Below are 23,127 nucleotides of genomic sequence, written 5' to 3'. Positions count from 1 at the left end.
TACTTTGGGTTCTAATAAATAGGTTGTCGTCATTGCATATCTGTATTTGGAGTCTTGGCAAATATACTCTGATGATATCTATGGGAAAAGGGAAACCCCTAAAACTATCCTATATTGAGCTAGAAATAAGGATAAACCGTTCCCAAATCTTCTCCATACTCCCCTTGCCTGCAATATTCAAGGCTCCCTGTATACGAGTGATTTCAAGAAAAAGAAATGGTGTTGGTGTTAACCTCCTAATTGATGGTATCTGTATGGCCAAAGTCCCACCTGAACAATTATGGCCTGGTCAGCAACATGCATGTCATTGGTCAGATGGTCAAGTCCAGTGGCTTGGAATACACTCTCAATGGAACATACACAATCACTCAAAAATGTTCTTCCTGAACACATCAAATCTCATATTGCAACAGAGACTTCCAAAGAAACTCACTTCAGGCTCTTATAAATTTTTTTTTGTCAAAATAATTCGCCTCACAACAGTACCAAATAAAAAAAATTTAAAAAAATAAGATAAAAATGAGATGGAAATAGCCAAAGTTGTTCTTTGTCTTCCATTTCCGATCGCTCAGAGGATCGTTTCTCTGTAAAACAACCCTACAAAGAGATAGCATCCTATGCTGTAAATGATAGCTGTGAGAGAGAGAGAGAGAGAGATAGCGATAAAGGTGGATCGGTGATAAGGCCCTGGTTTAGCTGGGTGGCTTCTCCTGGAAGAGGTACAGGTTATTGGTGGCCGCCACCGCCAGTATATTCTCCCTGGGGTGCCAGGCCGTGTGCAGAATCTTGCGGTTGAAGTCCAGGCTGTCCACGCTGATCTCGTCCTTCTTGCGCTTGCCGCCGGTGCTGACGCGCCGCGGCTTGAGCACCTGCAGCGGTTTGGTGTTCTCGCGGGACGCCTCCAGGGTCACGTCGCGGCTCGTGCTGCGGTCGAATATCCTGAAGAAGTTGTTGTACGACCCGGTCATGATTGCACTGCGAGCCAGGGGAGAACAAACGACAAGTTGTACAGGTTAACGATTCTTCTAATGCATCAAATTCAAAATTCAATGAATTTTATTTCAATATAAAGCGATACAAAGTAATATTACATAACGCTTAATGAGTACAGAATGTTTTTACGAATTATGAATCACACAAGCTTCAACAAGACATTGTATACAATTAAAGTAATATCAACTTTACATTTTGATAAATAAACAAGCAAATACAACTTTATTTTCTATCTATATGGAAAAGAGGCATTCACAAGAAAGCATAGCTTGTAAATTTTGTGAATTACTCCGGGAGATAAGGGTATCTCAAGATCCGTCAAGGACTACATGCATGTAAATTTTGATTTCATTACGTCAGGCGAAAGCAGACAGAAAGAAAGGACTATGACAAGGACAAGAACGAAAGTAAGGACTATACAGGCAGGATAAGAAACTATATAGATAGAATTCAAAACAAGAGGGTTGATGATAAAACTTAAAGACATCTAACTGAAGACTAATGTCAGGAAACAAGAGATAAATAACATAAGGTAAAGCAGGTACAGAAATGGCTCCAAAAATTATGGTGAGGTATAAAGGGTGCAAAACAAGCTTCTAACTCTATATCATGAATCCAACAAAGATCACTAAAATCCTAAGAATTGTTCTTGTTGAAAGCATCAAACTGTACTTGCGTATTTCACAATCTTAAATTCTTCTTCTTCCTACTTTACTTCATGTTTAATACTGACACTCAGCTGTCTGTGGGTCAGTCAATTATCTACAAATGTTGCTATGGTGTGCCTCTGCTGTATTTCATTATTCTCATAATAGGTCAACAGCACATCTTCTCAATGTGAGATGACAGTTTCACATGATGGTAAGAAAAATAAAATTACGTATTTGAAAGCTTGACAGCATAACCCCACAATGTGTTGAGCAGCTATACGCTCCTTGAACCAAGTTTCATTTGGATGGTGAAAGTGTTTCAGAGAGCAATTATTGTGGATTTCAGCATTCTAATTTCACCTTTTGACCTCACAGTCAGAATCATTGTGCAGTAATGCATATACATACCAAGTTAAATGGAGTGTATACATGGAGTGATTTCCAAACGTATGGAGAAAATAGTGTAATGTCAGCATTGAAAACATTCTGTAGAGTAAGTGTATTACACTGCCTATGACGCACATCCACAGGGAAAGTTTACCTGTCTGTGCCGTTCCAGACGCATTCAAACTTGTCGAATATGCAGTCGTTTTCGTAGAGGGAACAGAGCTTGCTCCGTAGGTACTCGTGGACGGGAAAGGTCTCGACTGGCTTGGTATCCATCAGAAGGTCCCACACCTACCATGGAGGATAGAACAACAGAATCAATTATAATTTTACATTCTTTGAAGGTTTCCATCGTGACAGAACGTTTAGTGGGTGGTGATCTGGCCAATCAGAGACATGCTCTCTAGGGAGCCCGTGTTCTTTGGATCCCGCCTCAGTGTGTACGTATGGTTCCACAACATTTGCTCCATCAACAATTGCTCCCATGAAATATCTGCACGCCAAGTCAAATATAAATTCTACCCACAAACATAACCCTTAATTCTATGTACTGTAAATCCTCACATCAAACTAAACCTAAAACCTAATCACACCCCTCACCCTAACCCTAAAGTCCTTGGAAAGAATAAGGCTGGAGCAACTGTCGCAGGAGCAAATGTGTGTCACAGTTTGTATATATGTGTATAGCCTTTCATTCCTATCAACCACTCACTTTTCCCCAAGGATGGGAAGAACATGCTAATCCAAACATCGACATGGAGTAGGTCTCTTTCAGACCACACTCACATCCAAGAAAGTATACTGTAAAAGTGGAAATTTTCGCGGTGTTGAAATTTTTGCGCATTTCGCGCAACCAGAAACTAGCTCGAAAATAAAAGCACAAGAATATTTTTGTTTGCCGTATGTTCCAGTAGTTGTATGTCTTGATTCCGCAGAATTAAAAACCTGCAAAACTCTTCTTACCCGGCCGAGCAAGAAAAATTAGTAGCGCGAAAATATTGACTTTTACAGTACATGGAGTACAGCGAAACCACGCAGTGATACTTTGTTTTCATTGTTGCTGTTTTGGGGAACAGGTATACTGGACAAAAGAGTGTTATGAATCACAACCCTGTCCAAATACACATATTGTTAAACCACCGTATGGCTATCACTACAGGGAGGCATAACAACAGGTCTCTATAGACAGTTGACCACTGTGGACGGGTTGGCAGACAATTTGATTTTCAGTGATTTACCTTCTTTTTCTTTTTCCTTTTTTTTTTCTTTGCTGTAAATCTTTATTCTCTTGGTTACAAATGCCATCTCTTCTTAGAAGAGCCGTCATGCGAATTGCTAAAAATTGTGTCACATAGAACCTAGTAACTCGTACACATAAATCTACTGTTTAAGGCTCAGTTTGTAGTCAGTAGTTTCTACACTAAAATGAAGTAATGCCCAAAGGGGGGACAAATTACATGCCAGCCACATGCTGCACACATTAACTGTTATCAGGGAGTGAAAGACAGGTTGTCACTTTGACAGTAGGGTGGCCACTAGGATACCAGTACATAATGTTTTCATCAACATTATGTGACAGCTGGTAACTTACATCCAATTTGCTCATTCATTGAGTGCTCTTACAGTCAAGACTCTATGGTTTCAGTCCTTTGAAACCATATGTTGCTCATTGAACTCTATAAATGCTCATTACTTAATTATCCCGAGGCAAACCATTATGCTTTACTTGCACAGTTTGCCTCATACACTGTACCTGGCTTCTAATCCGCTGCACTACTTAAAAAGAGATTTACCAGGTGCCATTGTGCCTGCCTCACGCCCAAAATAAAAGTGCACTGATCTCTACCTTTTGAACTTGTCTGCATGTAACAACTCCCATGCTTTACAAGCACCAGTACCCTTTGTTCTGAAAACAATGAAGGTTTAGCAGGCACTTTAAATAGCACACGGCTACCCTGGGAGCTCTTCCTGCCTCCTTCCTTTGATTCTGAAACTAACGCTCTGATGGGTGTGTAGGACAATACACAAACCCTTGCCATCATTTGAAAGCCAAAGGATATACTGTTTTTTTTTTTTTTTTAAGTCAATGCAGGGGGGCAGATGGTCCTATTAGACACTAGTTTTGATGGTTTAGTCAGCCAGTATGAGGAATGTTTTACATGGTTTAAAACTCTCCAAACAGCTCTCAACAATTTGATACACAGTTGTTATTGCTCACCATATATACTGCAATTTACACTTACACTCTTGCATGGCATTTCATATTAAGGAGGTTACATGTATAATATACATTGTAATCCAAACATGTTCTTGTAATTTGGTTTTCATAATTGAAGCAATAAATTATTTGATGCATATTCATGAACATACAAACACTCATGCATACACATACATACCTACAAAGAATGTATGCAACACAATGTCTAGCAATTCAAAGTCAGACATACCTAGCCCTTTTGAAATGCACTGGAGGTTTAACCCCTTGAAGGCTATTCCCGAGTATACTTGGGCAGGTGTCTATGGGAAACATGTGCTACAGCAAAATCAGCTCATCCTCAGCGGGTTAAAATACCGCCACAGCTCTCTCATACTGAGAAAATTTATTGAGTGCATGGGAACTTTATTGAACCTTAACCTTATCTTTATACACAAACAGGGTACAACTATATGTACATCTAAGGAAACAATCTTTTGTGTATACACTATCTTATAAATATCCTTCTACAGGATAATACATAATCATTGGTAGTTAAAGAGATTATCATAAAGTTAAGTGTAGCAAGCCACTCTCACTGACTACTGCAGAAAGAGAAGCACTTCAATAGTCCTTTTCGATGATGTTTTCTGTACAAAGCTGTCCACAAATTTTGCAAGAATTCTGCAAAAACAAGCAGCACCAACCTTCACAGAAAGGTAGTCTCTGGATATAAGGTAGCGTCCGCTGTGGCTGAACCTGACATCTGATATCGATGAAATGATTTCTGAGAAGAATGACCTATTGCTCGGATCCTCTGGCTCTTCGAAGACTGAAAAAAAAAATATGAATACATATAAGCGAATGCCTTGTGGGATATAACATGTGACCTCTGCATCACAAAACCATCAAAAAGTCACCAGACATAGATTTCTGAATACAAGCAGATTCTGAAAGAGCAGACTTTAAGCACTAAAGTGATATCTAACTCAAGTCAAATGGGCTCTCCTAAACCTATCTATATATTCTAAAGAAAGCACACATTCTGGAAAAGTGTGAACTGACAAAAGAGGCTCTTAAGTATAGGGTCCATTCAAGCACTTAATCTTTACTACCAAGCCCTGCTAGCTGTGCAATGAATGGGACCAAAAACAGGATGTAACTCTGTAGCAACAACAATGAAGGGATTATCAGAATAAGCTGTAGCCTATTAAAGTACAGTGTATGCTCTATTAACACATTCTGTCTACGACTAATACCAACTTTCAAAGCAGTACCACCATCCTTTCAAATGCTATTAGAGTTGAAATTAAAGAGTGTGTAAGGGATTTTCAAGGAATGAAAAGGGGTCTCCAAGACATACCCAATTACACTATTCTACAAAGTGTTTGAGAAAAACTGCTACAAACACAACTTTCCTTTTCTTTTATGATCCCAAACTCGGATAGCGTAGAAGAATCACTCTTTCAGAAAACATGTAAATCTCAAGATTGACTAGGTTGACCTGTTTCACCTATTTTGAGTCCTCATGTAAAATCAGGGTGTGCGACTTTGTTGATTTTGTGATATATGGTCACATATGTGACCGTGCACATTAATTATCCAAGAAATCACAGAAATGTGAAGAGATGTTATGTGATTATATTCTATTAGCCTTTGAAGTTTTAGTCATACTGGAGTCACTATTCAATTAATCACTGTAGAAAAAAAATATGAAGCAAACTTTTTAGTATCTGTTTATGCTTGAATTAAGCACAAAATGATCATTAGAATGGGGGGGGGGGTATTCTCAGTTAATATAGTTTGATGGCTGAAAGTCAGCATTTCTATCTTCAGCATCCCTTGTGGCAGCTTGTAGTCTCTGAGAATACCCCCCCCCCCCCCATTCTAATGATCATTTTGTGCTTAATTCAAGCATAAACAGATACTAAAAAGTTTGCTTCATATTTTTTTTTTCTACAGTGCTTTTAAAATTGAATATTGACTCCAGTATGACTAAAACTTCAGAGGCTAATAAAATATAATCACATAACATCTCTTCACATTTCTGTAATTTCCTGGATAATTTTCTCTATGAATCATTTCTAAATTAGGAAATGAACATTTCATTACATTTCATGTTTACCTAACACTAACTGTCTCTCATAAAATGAAAAACACACACCAAAATGTATTTAACAGCACATCAAATCACTATCAAGAACCATTATACAATATCAGCATGACTATCATAAAAACACACATTTGAATGTAGTTAATGATTTTCTGGAAAAAAAAAGAAGACTGATTTCTACTGAAACAAGCTGATATGAAAAATTGTCAAGTATGCTGGAAATAAATTTCAGTGAAAGAATGTCTTTGGCTGTAACCAGATGGTCAGCAATATAGGTGTCGGTGATTCATATTTTGCATAACTTTTTGTATTCATTCGTATTTTTCTATTTATCTATTACTGTACGAGCTGAAATTTTCGCGGTGGTTTTATTTTCACGAATTTCGCGAATCGCCTTTGAACCGCGAAAATAACAACACGCGAAGATAACAACGCGCGAATAGCTAAGTTCAGTTAGACCCTCGCAAATGCGAAATTAACAACACGCGAAAATGTCCTCCATGTAGCAATTCGCGAAAATATCTGTACGCGAAAATTTAAGCTCGTACAGTATCTGTAATACCATTTCAACATGTCCCCACATCTTTAAAAGGTTTGGAGGTTAGGGCTTGTACTCACTTTTTGAGCTCTGGTCGCATAGTGCCGACTGGCGCATGTCACATAACCTAATAGTTCCTTTGCTACTGCTATACACAAATAAATTACAATCCTTTGGGTGGAACTCTGCTGCTGTGATGACCTCCGTGAGGTCCTCCATATTGGCAGGTTTGATATCTACAATGTCTGAAGGACAGAGGGTTAAGGACAAAGCACAACAATATCTTGTGGCTTTCCATACGCAGTACGTATGCACAGGAATTTTAACCTTTTTACAGCCAATTTGAATGTCTTGTGCAAACAAGAGATGAACAATTAATTGCTTTATTCTGCTGCTATTTGTACTAACTACAAATGATAAATAATCAATACTATATCCATAAAGAATTTGATAAGATTCTCTGCAAACAACAAGGCAGGCCTAATATCCTGAAACACAGCTAGTCAGTAACATGTACTACAATGATTAGTATACCGTATGATGGTATCTATATACATACTTCATATCCACTTCTCTTTAATTGCAAGCGTACATATAAATAGATTCATATTTCTACAACCAACGTGATCCCATATCATATAATGAAATACATCTAATATTGTACATAATCATTTGCCTATCAATCAAGGAACCCAAGTAATCATATCTGCAAATTATGTTTTAGTCTCACTTCCCTTCCACCACAATTACATTGCAAATGTTAAGTCGTCTTTCCATTACGTCCTAACAGAATGACACAACCACATCTTCACATTTCAAATTAGAAAAGTACTCGGAGAGTGCGGACCTCCTCCACGCAGTACATTTTCCATCAATACTCTCATGCTGAAAATCGCTCGTTACTATTTCCCAATGACAAAGAAGCCTTTCTGTTGGTGTCTCACAAGCCGGCAGCAGCTTGTACTGCACACTGCGCCTCAAGCGCACACTCAGTGCGCGTATGCACACCTCAAATAAGAGCACCTTGAACTCTCTCATTTACTCTGTTGGCCTTATTTGCCAATGGCAATCCTTCAATTTTTTTTTTAAGTATCCTAGATCAAGACAGTTAACCGTATCACTACAAAAATCAAATCATCAGTTCCGTGCCTTGTCATCAACTTTTCCTTAAGTTTCATACAAATTCATTCATTGCTTTTTCAGTTACTTAGCAAACTGACAATCAAACCAAGAAAAACCGAGAAAAACAGAACCTCCTTCGCGGAGGTAATGATAAACTTCACATACACTGTATACAACCTCTGTCCCTAAAAGCCTTATTCCTCATTGAAAATGAATTCAGAAAGTGATGATTCTTCAAAAATTTCATGCAATTTCTGACAGTCGATGTGAGGCAAAGGATACTGAAGCTCTGGTCCGTGATACCTAGATGCCAGAGGTTGATCCGTAGATCGTCGGCAGAAATGTACGTCTCGCCATCGCTGTTGACGGATATTGAGTTGATGTGGTAGGTGTGGGCATTGGCAAACACTCTCCTTGGGCTGGCCTCTACCATTAGCTCCATGGGCTCTACCGCCGGCAGCCGGAGTGAGGTGATGGCAGCTGGGTCCAAGAGCACGCCGTCCTCACCCATCAGGTTGGACCCTGTCCACTTCTTGTCTCGCTCTGACACTTTCCATAATTTCACCGTTTTGTCTGAAGAAGGAGAGGAGAACAGCGATTAGAACCACACTCCAGTAACTGAAACATAATGAATACAAGAGTATAATGTGCTTGTCCCTATTTTGAGGATTGGAAAATTGGTCCAATTTGGAAGACAATGTTACAAACAAAAATTCCCTGTCTAGAGACAGAAACTGAAAGCTTATGACAGGTTAGATAACTCAAGGACATCTATTCTGATTGCCAAGGTTGACATATGAGATAAAGTATTAAACAGAGAATGAGTTTTAATTGTCTTTGGCTCAAGATTTTTTTATTTTTCTGTAACTCATACACGTACTCTTTGCTGTGTCTACCTCATTCTTGTTCACAAAATGTACCAAAGTTATACATTGAACAAGATGGGAAAAGCATAACAATTTAACTTATCTTTATCACAGCCACAATCATACTGATTAAGTTAAAAAAAAATAATAATAAAAAGGTATGTAGTGGATTATAAGGTATTGCAAACTGTGCAGTTTAACAGTGCTGACTGTTAGATGTCTTCATGACAATCCTATAATACAGACAAAACTTTATATAAAATCTAAATTATTTGTGTTAAAATAATATGCATTTGATTAATGTTGTTCTTTTTTTTACCCCTTTTTCCACTTATGTCATGATAGAATCTTCATAATCATAAGATGTATCATGCTACTTCTTGTGTATGTTAATCAAATATTAGACAACCCTTTATCTACATACACACTGTACACAGACAAACAAACACACACACATACACAAACACACACAATGTCATTCATTCTTCATTATTTCTTTATTCCACAGAGAATGCAAATTGGGTTTGATAATGAATGGTAACTATTAAACCTTTGTGGCCTGGTATAGAGCAGATATCAGGGAGAATTGATTGATATATCGAACCAGATGTACTATCTTCGATTCAATTATTCCCTATAATCACCCCACAGACCTGTCAAAATGCATCAAGAACTCCCTACCATATTTAGTCATTGTCAAAAATGTGTTCCTCACAATTTTTTCCTTCTTTATCTGTGTGGTTTGCCATGTCCTTTCCTTTTAGCTGGAAAACATTTTTTTTTTTTTTTGGCAAAGTCATGACAAAATCAATTCATATTCCAACTTCACAATACTTACTTGTACACGTACCTTGCCAGTATCCACTTTCATCATACTATACATTTTCTTTTTAATTGCTACTACATGTAACTGATACATTTTCTTTTTAATTGCTACTACATGTAACTGATACATAACGTTTGTAGCATTTCATGACTCTAGAACAACATGCTCTGTGATTCTTCCATTATACATATTTTTTAGTGCCCCTGAAAAAGGACATGCCCTTTTAGCATGTATCCTTTTATATTAACAGGAGAACTATAAAAACAATCCTATTTTCTAGTGTAAAGATTAAAGAGCCATTCTTGCAAATGAATAGTAAAAATTATGTTTTAAACTTTTCTTTAAGATGAAGAATCAGACAGCAAGTTACTTTAGATTTTACTTTCAGTTCTTAAACTCCACAGCTTATCCTAACTCTACATTTAAGTGCATTTACTGGATTACACATCTGCCACCCTGCTGAATGATGACTTGCACTGTACATTGCATTTGACTGGACAATTGCATGTTCGAAACATCATACTTTGAAGGAAGTTGCTTACAGATCATATTCAGCCTTATCACACATTGTTTTTTATATTAAAGGCAGCCGATCGCCATCCCTAATGGTACGTAAACTCCGAACGACCGAAGTTTGTGCGTGCAATTGCGCAATGGCAGACTCGGTGCTATATCCATAAACGTGTGGGACAATGCTACCACTGAGACAAGTGTGTGTGTGTGCGTGTGTGTGTACGCATCATACACAAACATTGTCACCGCGAGCTGCGGTGATTGGAGGAGAGAGGCCAGAAGACGCTGCGGCGTGTGTGTGTGTGTGTGTGTGTGTGTGCGTGTGTGTGTACGCATCATACACAAATATTGTCACCGCGAGCTGCGGTGATTGGAGGAGAGAGGCCAGAAGATGCGTGGCTCTTTTGGCCTCTCTTCATGCGCATGCGCACTGAGAGTGTGCGTCCATTCGGAAGCTCTCGGGACAGCCATTTTGGGTTAGGAGATAAGCACAGGGAGCTCTCTTGTAGCCTACCGTATTTTCGCTGACCCATTGAGCCAGCGCTATTCTCATTCGGGGGTCACTACATTTGATACAGAATGGGGGAGGCAGCGTGTTGCGTTCGTCTCCGTGCCGCACAAACCACTCGCCACGACGGAGTGTCTTTAAAGCTATGGAATAGTACATATTTGCAAACTCACCATTTGTTGATAGAAGGAAATGTGCATGATTCTGCCTCGGAAGCCACTTGATTTTGTTGATTTTCTCTTCTATTTCTAAACTCTTGAGATAGTCAAACTCTGGTTCGTGGCTCTGGAAGGTGCTGTATACGTTGTATTCACCTCGAGGTGGTATTGCGTCTTTGGACTGGCCATGCAAAGCAGCAAATGAAAGAGTAAAAACAAAAGTTGTAACATTGATTCAAAGATAATGAATAATGAATTCACATTACAGTTTAAATCAATTACTATGATTGAAGTTTCAACAAAAAAGGCATTTCAGAAATATACAGTATACATGTATGCCATATAGTGAGTGTAATTTTTCTTGAATCAGGACTTCCCAACAATTTTATGAGTGGTTAACCCGTTGAGGATGGTTTGATTTTGCTATAACATGCATTTCCCATAGACCCTTGCCTGAGTATACTCGGGACTCGTCCTCAACAGGTTAAATTCACGATCAGCGAGTGCAGTCATGAATGGAGAAATGTACAATGTACTGTATGCGCACACGTTGCAATCATGTCAGGACAAGAGTTACAAAAATGTTTTCATGTGTTAAAAATTCACAAATAGCACCTGACTCGCGAAATTTGCAAAAAAATACAAACCTCACGAAATATACGACACATACAGTACATCTGTAGAATTTTATGTAGCTGCTGCTGCAATTTCGATGACACAAATGTAGAGTATTATGGAAAAAAAAAAGATGTCAAATAAAAGATTCACGGGAAAAGTCACCCATGAAACTCTCTCTCTTTATCTATCTCTCAGGAAGACAGTGCTTCATGAAATGAATAAAAGCTTTCATTCTCTAATATCAACACATCTAAAAATGTGTGTTATCACCAAGCGGTAAGCTTTCTTTTTATTGTTCTCTTCCCCCTTTGGCTGATTGGGAATTTTTTTCTGGAGATATTCTTCACAAATTTGATGCAAAATAAGCAAAGAATCCTAACTGAGAAAGAATGACGAAGAGGGGACGACAGGAGAAAGTCTTCAGAGATGACAAGCGCCAGTAGTCGCAGGTTTTCTGACAAGGGAAATTTCCTTGAAAAGCGGAAAATGCCAAATATGACAAGAGCCGGGCACAAAAACCTTTAATTATGATTCAGTTTCCAGCCACACTGTAGGCATCTAGGGCAGCATGAAATGTCATATGATAATTCACTGACTGGGGCTGCCTATTCCTTGTTCTTTCTTCTTCTTCTTCTACTTCTTTCGTGGCTTATGTATCAATCAATCTGGCCTTCACGTTTATGCCATCCTGTGTCCCAGTACTCAAGGATTCCGATGAGGAAATCCTTTTGCCCCGGGCAGCTTTCATCACAACCGTCCCCTTTTACACCACAAACTACCTGCCATGCACACTGGGTTCAGAGTCGGTGATTAGAACACATATTATATTCAAGAAGTGAATGCGGGCAAGACAATGGGACACCGATCTACACATTTCAACTCAACCTGTTAAAAGGAGTGATTAGCAGTACGGTCTCACCTGCCATGTTTTCAAAACATTTCAGGTTTCGGGCATCATAACGTAATTTGGACTGAAAAGTCTGAATTAATTTCAGCTGCATCCCTGAATGTTGACTGTCAATCAAAGTTCAGTTTTCAAGTGTTTCATGTATCATTTCCTGCACAAACTCCTAACCTTCACATAAACCAGAAGTCGTAACATTACCTTTCAATCTGTGTGGAAATCATTAGGCAGAAAAAAAATCTACCATAGAACCATTGCCCACTTTGAACTGCAGTTCCATTTTAAAGGTCCTGTTTACCTTTGGGAGCAGTGATTTAAAAAATGTTCAACATATGACATTTGATGCATGGTCAGTTGTATCACAAAACATCCTACCAATAGTACCATATTGAAAATTTTTGCACTAAAGCCTAAAATATAAGGACATATCACTATTTTTCTCATTAAACCATAACTGTACACGGTTTAATTTGAAAACATTTTTATTTTAACTATTGTTCACATTTTGTATATAACGAATTTAACGATATTTAACATCAATTATACTGGTTCAAATTTTTACATTGGTTGGTTTTATCCCTAACTCACATTTTAGAACTACATGTATTTTGAAGCACTACTGCAGGGTTTTTGTTTCATCTGCAAATGGTAAATTATCCCTTTAATGAAATGTGCCACGTAGGGGAAGACAATTTTAAAAAGAGACAAGCACAGAAACATGAGTTTTATCAAACTTACAGAGGTTTCGCGTTGAAATATAACTACCCGTCCACCTTTGTCACCTGTTGCTAGTAGTTCTCCATCATGGTTGAATTCTACAGTAGAAATTATGTCAGCTGCAAGGGGAAAAGAAAAAAAATCATGACAGTATTAAGATGGGAAGCAGATGGTAACAGCATCACCTGCATAGAAAAGAGAAGTTTAGGGATATCAGGGAATACAGGATACATCAAAGTTAATGGACTAGCGTTCATCAGTTCTTGCAGCATAGGTTGCTGAATGATTATACACTGGGATAAGGCACAGTATGTGTGTGCATGCATGACACACACTTTGGCCAGTGTCTGATGGATTGCAGAGCCATAAAGATCTGTGTAGGGCTTTTGCATTATTATCTCCATCTGGCATACCATTATGGCTCGCCGCATCAGGGGCACAATCCGGCATCAGCGAAATTGTCATTTGCGGTGCTCTTAACCCATTGGGGTAGCTATCGGGTTTCACCGTTTGTTGTGTATTTTTACTATGCCTCATGACTTTGATTAAATGCAAATCATTATAGCCACATCCTCCAAAAGTAACACAGGCGTTGTTTTCTTAAACAAACGACTGAAATAAGCATACAATGTATTACATTGTATGTACATTGTACATGGCAGATGAGTTGCAACATGAAACACTCCTCAAAAGAAATATGTTTATCATATCTCCCAGTTTTACAGAGTTTAATGACCTCTCCAAATTAGTCATGACTACATGGTAACAGATCATAAATACAAAAACTTTGCTTGATCCCTGAAAACATAGGTACATCCTAGTCAAAGGAACATGGTTTATTATAAAGATGACAGGACATGAAGTTCATATTAAAATTTCACACCATCTGCTCCTGAGCCAGTACATGCACTGAACCCCCAACATCTCTCTGACAATACATTGTACAGCTGTACACCCACAGGAACAGCACCCTTTCATTTCCTGAGGAAGATCGGCACATCCTGGTGTACGTGTACATGTCTCTTGACAATACCACAAACAACTTGAGAGTGGTTGACTGATATTTTGCCTTCCACTGTATCCTCACTCTATCTCTCCAGCTCTCTCTCCATCTGTCTATCTCTCTTCCTATCCCTCCTTCTCCCTTTCTCTCTCCCTTCCTCTATGCATCTCTCCTATCTCTCTCATTTTCCATGAACAGGTAGATTCAAGCACATGTTTACATTGATAATGTTCCACTGTACAATGTGTTGTGCAGGAAACTACAATGTTAAAGGGCAACACAGTTCACAGCAATGTGTGCATGTTCTGTGACACACACTAATATTCCACTGCCTGATGCTTACTGTTTAAAATGTGTTTTTAATTCAGGAGGAATAGTACCAGTAGTATAACACTACCAAAATGACATAGAAAATGCTTCTGGAATACAATTGCTTGTCCAAATGAATCTCATCTTTATACCAGGCATAATGTCTAAATTTGCCACAGAGCATTTATGCATATATTTTATACAAGGACAACTCATGGATTAGCAGCCATACAAATCTGTCCTCCAACATATCCACAAATCTTTCCTCCAACACTATTGAAATGAAAAGAAACAGTATACTTTGTATGTGTGTCCTGTGTAAAACACATTGCATATCACATTGTATACAATATGATCTGTACTGAACGTGATAAACCTCAGTGGTCTAATTTCTGGGTGGATGTTTCTAAATCACAAAGGCATGTAGCCTTTGGCAGTTCACTGGTACTAATCAGCCTACTGTACATGTACCGGTAGCCATTTTGACTTTATCTAAAAAAAAAGAAGAGAAAAAATATCAAGTAGGCCTACAATGTAAGCTCTACACCAGCCCCATGGTAACACTCATATTAAAGAGACTATTACAAATAATGTGTACGTACAGTGTAATCTGGGTTTTACAGCACATGACATTCATAACAGAAAATCCCAGTGAACATATCATAAGTCTGTATTGTGTACTAGAACGTGACCATAAGGATCAAGATCTTGTAAAATTTCAATAATATAACTACATATAAAAAGGCACACTGCCAAAAACACATTATATCCTTGGCATACGCTTGAGAATTACATGTATCATACCATGTAGTTTCATTAGAGCACATCTGAACTTGCCCAGCATGCATGCACGATCTTTTGTTTTATTTTGATTTTTTGTTTTTGTTTTTGTTTTTTTTTTCTCATGCTAGAAATGAAATGTACCTGTACCTGTTGTTTGGCAAGATAAAACACAAAGATGTGACAATGTGTCTTGTATTTCTTACAGGATCAACAGAAATTTAGGGGTAATGGTCACTACAGCAAGTTTTGTATCAAAGTAAGAGTATACATGTACAGTGTAGGTATTAAAACAATAATGTTGCTTGATAGTTTTACACATATACACATAATATGTAAAACTGTGTGGTTCATGGTTCATTCACTTGTAATTTGCAACAGCTGTAACATTGGGCCGGATACATAAACGCTAGCAATTGCTTGTGCTAGCCTTTTACTCGAATCCGTATGCATAAAAACAAGCAATTGCTTGTGAGCAGAAGCTTTTGCTAACAAGCACAAGCAATTGCTTGCTGCCCACAAGCAATTGCTTAGAGACCAAGCATTTGCTTAAAAACGTATGCATAAAACATACCTTTTGCTAGTTCTTGCTAGCAATTGCTTACGATTTTACAAGCTCTGTAAAATGAGCTTGAGCTTTTGCTTATCTGGGACGTTCCCTTTTAAGTATCATTTTCATATTCATGGAAGAAAGACCACACTTGTGAAGAAGTGGTATAAATCTACAAGAAATTACTCATAAGTAGAGTAAGAAATTTTTCATTTCAACAACAGGAATGTCCAGTGGTTAGCACGCAAAATGTGATGAAAAACAGGTAGGATGTCTGACTTCGGTGGAGAGCAAGATGCCTCTCCACGTGCGATCTGGCAGATCCGGGCTACTGTAACAAGTGATGGGAATCAGCTAGTGATATGTGGTGTGTGTGTGTGTGTAGTTGTGTGTGTGCGTCCGTGTGTGCATTTATGAGTTCCATTTCATAGCTCTTCTGCTATGTCAGGAAATGTTTCTGCACACACATGCCCTTTCAAACACATGCTGCCACACTCGCCTTTGTTCTGTTCGCACAGGCGTGACGTCCCTTTTGTTGCAAACGCAAGCAATTGCTTGTGCGGGACAAGCAAAAGGTATAAGCACTAGCAAATGGATTTGAGCAATTGCTTGAGCTAGACCTTTTGCTAGACGAGCTTGTGCTTTTGCTTGAAGCAATTGCTTACAAGCAATTGCTTGTTTTATGCATTCGGCCCATTCACGATGACATTTACCGTAAAGTTCCGTGTATAAGATGCACCCGTGTATAAGACGCACCCCTACTTTCGGACCTAAAATTAAAAAAAAAAAACAAAACTAAAATTTCCACGCAAATATTGCGTGTGTCATACATATTATTTCAGCTCAAAATTTCCCTAGAATGCAGCATGTATTTGCTCTATTTTTCGTTTTCTTGTATACTTTCTTTTAACGGTATTCATCGGACATCGGCAAAATATGGAAGACGCAAATGCGAGACTTGTCTCAGTACTCACTTGCTATTGTTTCGCCTTTCAATCATGGTACATGTGTCATGCATATCGTACTCATGAGTGTACAGTACGATCTTTGCTGTCATTTACATAGCAGAGGGTGTCTCGCATATTGACGCATGTCAGACTGGAAGGTTCATTACGAAAAATAAGAAAAACATCAACAAGTGTAGCAGAGGGATCATACAGCGAGACGTACGGTGCGTACGGTAATTACACTCACTGTTGTTTAGGATTACCAGTAACATGTGTCTCTTGTACCATGATTGTATGCACAGTGCTAGCCTTTTGCAAAAGGCAGCTCGCTATAATTTCAGCACACGCTCACAGAGAGCAATGGACTTGTACACACAGCGCGCAACGGGCAAGCGCGCTACGATCCGATCGCTGTGTGCACGAGAGTCCATTGCAAAAGCTGCTGCAGCTGCTGCCTTTGCCAAAGGCTTGCCAGCTAGCTAGCTAGCTACAGTGTAGCTATGCTATCCTAGCTGGCCAGCCTCGTGAAATGAAGAGCAAACGAACGACATGGATATGCATGCATGCTTCACACATTGTTCATATTTACGGTGACATAGTGTCAATCTACTCCTTATTTTACAGCTTTTGTCTATGGCCATATTGATACTAGTACATGGATAAGTTTTACGGTATCGGTAATTTAGTAATGATACCTGTACATCGCGTATTCCAGCTATGTACTAGGTTGGCTGTTTGTAGCTTGGTAGACTGACATCGGTAGCATACAGCATCTAGCAGTGCTGTTACAGCTGTTGTCTATGGCCAGATTGATACATCGTTACTGCACAAGGCCGATGTAAGTTCATCTCGTATTTGCAGCTTTTGTGTGTGTCCAGATTGAAAGATCGCTCATTTATCCGTAAGTTTTAGTGATTGCTTACCTTCCAAACGTCGATGGGCATACATGGCCCCAAGTTGGCCTTATAAAATTGGGTGTACATGACGGATTTTTTCCCATGATTCGACTGTACCCGTGTATACGACGCACCCCCGATTTTCAATGTTTTCCGACGAAAAAATAGTGCGTCTTATACACGGAACTTTACGGTAATTTGTGAGGTTGGAAATGTTGCTTTGAATATGTAAGCAGGTAATGTTGTTAATCACAATAGTTAAAGCACACAATGTATCAGTCTGGGAGAGGGCCTACAATGTACTTACTGGTCTACTCACTATCTAGAGGTCAAATGTCCTAACCTACAAAATTGTATTAAGGTATTTTAGTACTTTACTGTACAGAGTACATTATAGTTGCACATTTTTCTTCTTTTATAACTGATGTCTTTTCAACTGGAAATAACCTTCAGCATCAAATGTGTACTGAACCTGCTTAATATCAATTTACATGTACGATCTGCTGAAAACATACCAAACATACATGTATCATTTGATTAAAATATGTTTGTAATTGTAAGGTACACTGTAGGTTTGCATCTTTGTAATAGCAATCAAGTAAACTGTGGTTGATGTACATCTACTACTTAAGGGATTTCTATTATGCTGAAGTTGGAAATGCCTGTTGTTTATTACATAATAAATCCTGGAATGAAGGCAATACCCATTTGAGTGACATGGAAATTGTACTCTAACAGTTAGGGATTTTCCCTCCTGTGTGCCAACTTGTCACAGGGTGAACTGCTACACAGTACAAGGTACAGTGTATCAGACAACAAAAACAAGCTCAGACTCTCATTGAGTAGTCTCATGAGCATCGTGAATTATACCCTCCCTGTGTAGTGCAATGGACCAGAACTGTATGCCATATATACCATTGCGCAGCATGCATATACTGTATAGTCACGGGCAAAACTATGGTACATGTATACCTACAGGCTACAAAATTCAACATGTATGCCCAATCTCATATCTTCTGGTCTTCTACTCTGCAATTGTGTAATGGCTTCATATCCTGTACAGAATAGTCTCCAGATCACCATTACTACACTGAAGTGAGAAAAAGTTGTACATTTTCTGTTTCCCTCTTTAAGGGAGAGTGGTACTGGCCACATACAACATGTACAAACCCTTGTACTTGAAACAGCAAAATGTTGTAATCACTAAAAACATCCTGCCCACATTCGAGCCACTAACACTGACGTACAGTGCCCAGTGATGTTCAAAGTCTCTGGTTACAAAAAGGTCCTAGTATAATTTCTCACCAGGAACTTAAAGTATGCCAAACGATAGATAATTTATGCACTGACATAGCAACGCGCCTGGCTCATTGCATAACCAATTGCAGGTACTCTTGTTATTCTTTGGAAGCTCCCCAGTTATGGCTGGCATGAGTTACAGTGCTCTTTTAAAGGTAGGGAATCCCATTTGCACGCCTTAAATGAAGAGTTGTATAAATACAGTGGTATGTTGAAGAGAATATCATTTTAGAAACTCCCATAAAGTATTGAAAGTGGAAGGTAACATTTAGTACATTTTTTTGACGGTTAGATTTTGAATTGAATTGTTTTCGGGGCTCACCGTAAATTCCAGTACATTACTAGGCTACCTTTGCAGACCCATGTACTGCATGTGTGTCCATCATGTATATTTTGTGAAGAAAGTTCATCAACACTTACAAACCTTTCTATATACATTCTTACCACACACTCTATATGTTATTACATCAGCTCTTGTACTTTTAGATTTGTGTTTATAGATCACAAATGGGCAAGTCCAAGATAACACGCACGTTACGTATGGGACATTCAGAGACTTTTTTGACCTGAAAAATAGTGTCAGTGGCCTTTGATCATATTGAACTTTATCATGGTGATTGATATCTATGAGAAGTATAATCATGTAAAAAAATTGAGAAAAATGACCTTGAAAATTATATTCTAGAAGAGAAAATATGTGCCGTTACGTATGGGACCAGAAAAATTTTGTTTTTTTAAACATTTTTTTCAACCTCAAAACTCTCTGAAAGTATTTCATTCTACAACTTGTAACTCACTGTGATGAAAGTCACAACACTCAAGATTATCACAGGTAAGTTTCATGTCATTAGGCAAAAAGCCCTAATTACAGGTTCTAATTAAAGACAGACATGACGTGTTACGTATGGGACAGTTACGTATGGGACACTTTGTCCCCCATTCATTTTGTGTGTGGAGAACCATGTTTATGGGTATTTTGCATAATTATTGAAGTAAAATCAATTGAAACTACTCAAATACTGATCCAGATTGTCAAGGAAACAATATTCCCCAAATATTCACCATCATAGTCATATTCAATCATATCTTTATATTTTTATGACCAACCTGAGTATGCATGCCCTTTGTCCCCCATTCGTTTAGTGTGTGGAGGACCATGTTTATGGGTATTTTGCAAAATAATTTTGCAAAATACCCATAAACAAATTTTTTCATAATTATTTAGTTGGAATCAGTTGAAATTACTCAAATACTGATCCAGATTGTCAAGGGAACAATATCCCCCAATATATACCATCATAATCATATTTATATATTCTATATTTTTTATGACCAACCTGAGTATGTATGCCCTATTTTTATCAGGATACAGTAGTTACTACTAAAAAATTTAATAGTTTAAAGTTGTTACTTCCATTGATGAAGGGCAGTTTGCCATTTAATTTCAATAAAAAACAACTTGACACAAGAAATATTAATCTTAATAGATGAGAAATACCTGATGCGTGGAATTCCAGTAATCAAGTAGATGTATGATGTCTGTCTAGCAGTCAGGTCATTGATTTGAGTCACACCTCAGTATGTATACCCATGAATTTTGTTGTGGCTACCATTGAAAACTGAATAAGGACAATTTGTGTATCACTTGCAACAACAACAAAAAAATTATTTTACTCTTTTTTTTTGATATCACAACTGTTTCAAATTGGATCTCCATCAAATTAACTTTGAATTCCTCTAGTCTTAGAATTGTATGCTCTTTAGTAATTCATATTATTGGTTTCCAGTCATCTCATAAAATGTTGAAAACTGAATCCCCATTTCTAAAAAAACTATACCATCCCTTTAATGCTGATTTTCATTAGTGTATTTTGTCATCTTCCCCTCCCCTTTCTGAAAATTGTTCAGTCAAGTACATGTATTGTTTCAAGTGTCTATAACTCAAAAAGTATCTACAAAGTCTGGATGCTTTCTTCAGGATGATTGACCATTTGTGTACTGAGAGACCTTCCCAGCTAGCTACATGCATTTACATGCAATATATATGAGGATGTCCCATACGTAACGCATTTGTCCCATACGTAACATTATTTCAATGCCTAATAAAAAATATTTCTTTGACTGTTTTTCCTTTTTTCTATGGTATTTAATTTCTCTAAACATTGAATTAGAACTTTCCAAAAGGGCATTCAAATAACCTTAGCAATTTCAGAAAAAACCTCAAAAAATGACCTCATTTTGTTACGTATGGGACATCTCATGATAGGACACGAGCTAATTTGCATAATCATTTGCATAATCCCTAAATTTTCATACCAAGTTAAACTATTTGATGAACTTCTTATGTCTACATATTAATCAAATGTCATTTGCTTTCCTTTGAATAAATATGAATTTTTATAAATGTCCCATACGTAACGCTGTGTTTTACATTTATGCAAATGAAGCCCTTGAAATTTGCATAAATTTACATAATATCATTTTTTCCTCCATGGTAATCAAAACTTCAACTCATAAGCTTCAAAATGATACCAAATATGTCAATATTGAGCAAAGATGAAATTTTGCCTTCTGAGGGGACCTTATCTTGGACTTGCCCAAATACAGAAGAATGCAACAAAAAGGCTTAAGTGTGGCTGACACACAGAACTACTGAGTAGTTGAGTTTTGTGCATTATTCAAATTTTAGATAACGGTCGACTTCCAAATTTCTAAGCAGTGGCCTAAGCAAGTCCCCTGAGGTTCATATTTAATGTTTTGCTGCATTTTGGGAGGTCTGTAAAAGGTATCCCCTACCTTTAAGTCAGATTCATCTATACTTTGCACAGCCATATGCTGTAAAACAGCCTGGCTGACTGGCAGCAGATTGCGTGCATGACTGCAATGAGAAATCCAAACATCCAGGGGAAGTAGCACAACAAATTATATGATTTCTTTGTGGTCATCATTCTTCATATACCATCACAACAAGCTTCACAAGAATGTAGAAATACCATGCTCATATCAGTATGGTTAAATTTAACTGGCAGCTCTTCAGGTGGCTTTTGACATGCTTGCTACTGGTATTCTAAATGATTTTTTTGTTTTTGTTTACCTGCCAATATGAATGTCTTTTTAACAATACTAAATACAGTTCCCAAATGTACAGTGCTTTACTTACCAATCTTATGTTATCAGCAGCAGAAAACAGCAAAAGAAGAATATGTCACCTGAAATTAGTTTTGGCATGGGGCTATACTTTGCAATCATAGTTTGTTGGATAAACTTGCAGCAGAGGTTGAAGCATTGTTAGTATACAACAGAGGAAACTGTACAGTTTCCACTATTCAATCAGGACTAAGATAAACAGAAACATTGCTTTATGAAGACAATCACAGAAACAGTGCAGTAGTACAATGTACCTCCCAATCACATTTGCATATCAATATTGGAGCCAGCTCAGTGATGCATGAAATGCCTTTTGGTCATGGCAATTGCCTTTACACTGTAGAGTTCAACTGAATAGCGTGTAATGTACACAGCACTTGTTAACTGATACTTGCCAAAGAAATCTTAACTTGCTAAAGTTTGTAAATACAGATCATTTTTTATGTTGAAGTTTATTTACTTTTCATATCCTGGAGACATTTCTTCTACTTCTTTTTTTTTTTCCTCTTCTCATTCTGAGAAATACAATGTACATATATACATGTACCACTTCTTACATTGTACAGAACAACATTTTTTTTTTTCCATCAATGATCCATAATATTTAAAGTCTGTGAAAACCCCGTCCGTGCTAGAGGATTACATACATTGTATAAATTTTTGACAAATTTGTATGTCACCCAGTATGATAGCGGAAGCCTGACATTTTGTTAGCCATTCCATGTCAATGTGCACTGTATTTCAGGTACAGCTGTACAGCCACAACTGAGCTGCAGTCACAAATCACATGGTTTCAAAAGTAAGTTTGATGCATGTACAACACCGTGTAAATGTATACCACGCAAATTGATTGAATACAAGATGTATTTTTATCTTTTTTACTACATGGTACATTGTACAAGTGTACACATACATTACAAAGTGTTTCTATGCACATCTGTAGTTTACTATGCAACCAATGAAACCTCACAGGTACATGTGTTACGATGGCGATGACAATTTATGCTAGGCAGAATAAATATACAGTGCATGTACATGTACAGTACTTGTACGGAGTCAGCAATCCTGCAGCACCGAACCCCATATTCC

General features: G+C 37.8%; 1 protein-coding gene across 2 annotated transcripts in view; it reads right to left on the bottom strand.

Annotated features, from left to right (window-relative positions):
* Positions 1 to 479: 479 nt before the first annotated feature.
* LOC139708040 (serine/threonine-protein phosphatase 2A 55 kDa regulatory subunit B delta isoform-like) overlaps positions 480 to 23,127 on the bottom strand; it is a 64,885-nt gene continuing 42,237 nt past the window's right edge. For both annotated transcript variants that reach the window (XM_071620025.1, XM_071620027.1), the window contains exons 3-9: positions 13,129 to 13,226; positions 10,884 to 11,049; positions 8,280 to 8,570; positions 6,956 to 7,120; positions 4,932 to 5,056; positions 2,185 to 2,321; positions 480 to 975 (exon numbers count right to left, since the gene is read on the bottom strand). In XM_071620025.1, the coding sequence (XP_071476126.1) occupies positions 693 to 975; positions 2,185 to 2,321; positions 4,932 to 5,056; positions 6,956 to 7,120; positions 8,280 to 8,570; positions 10,884 to 11,049; positions 13,129 to 13,226 (1,265 nt within the window). In that variant the 3' untranslated portion in view covers positions 480 to 692. The remainder of the gene's footprint in view (positions 976 to 2,184; positions 2,322 to 4,931; positions 5,057 to 6,955; positions 7,121 to 8,279; positions 8,571 to 10,883; positions 11,050 to 13,128; positions 13,227 to 23,127) is intronic.

The sequence above is a fragment of the Diadema antillarum genome, unplaced genomic scaffold (genome assembly GCF_040938485.1).
Source record: "Diadema antillarum isolate AM-2024a unplaced genomic scaffold, OU_Dant_1.0 seq00001295_RagTag, whole genome shotgun sequence".
Taxonomy (NCBI): domain Eukaryota; kingdom Metazoa; phylum Echinodermata; class Echinoidea; order Diadematoida; family Diadematidae; genus Diadema; species Diadema antillarum.
The sequence above is the reverse complement of the archived record's forward strand: the minus strand, read 5'-3'. Positions and strand labels throughout refer to the sequence as shown.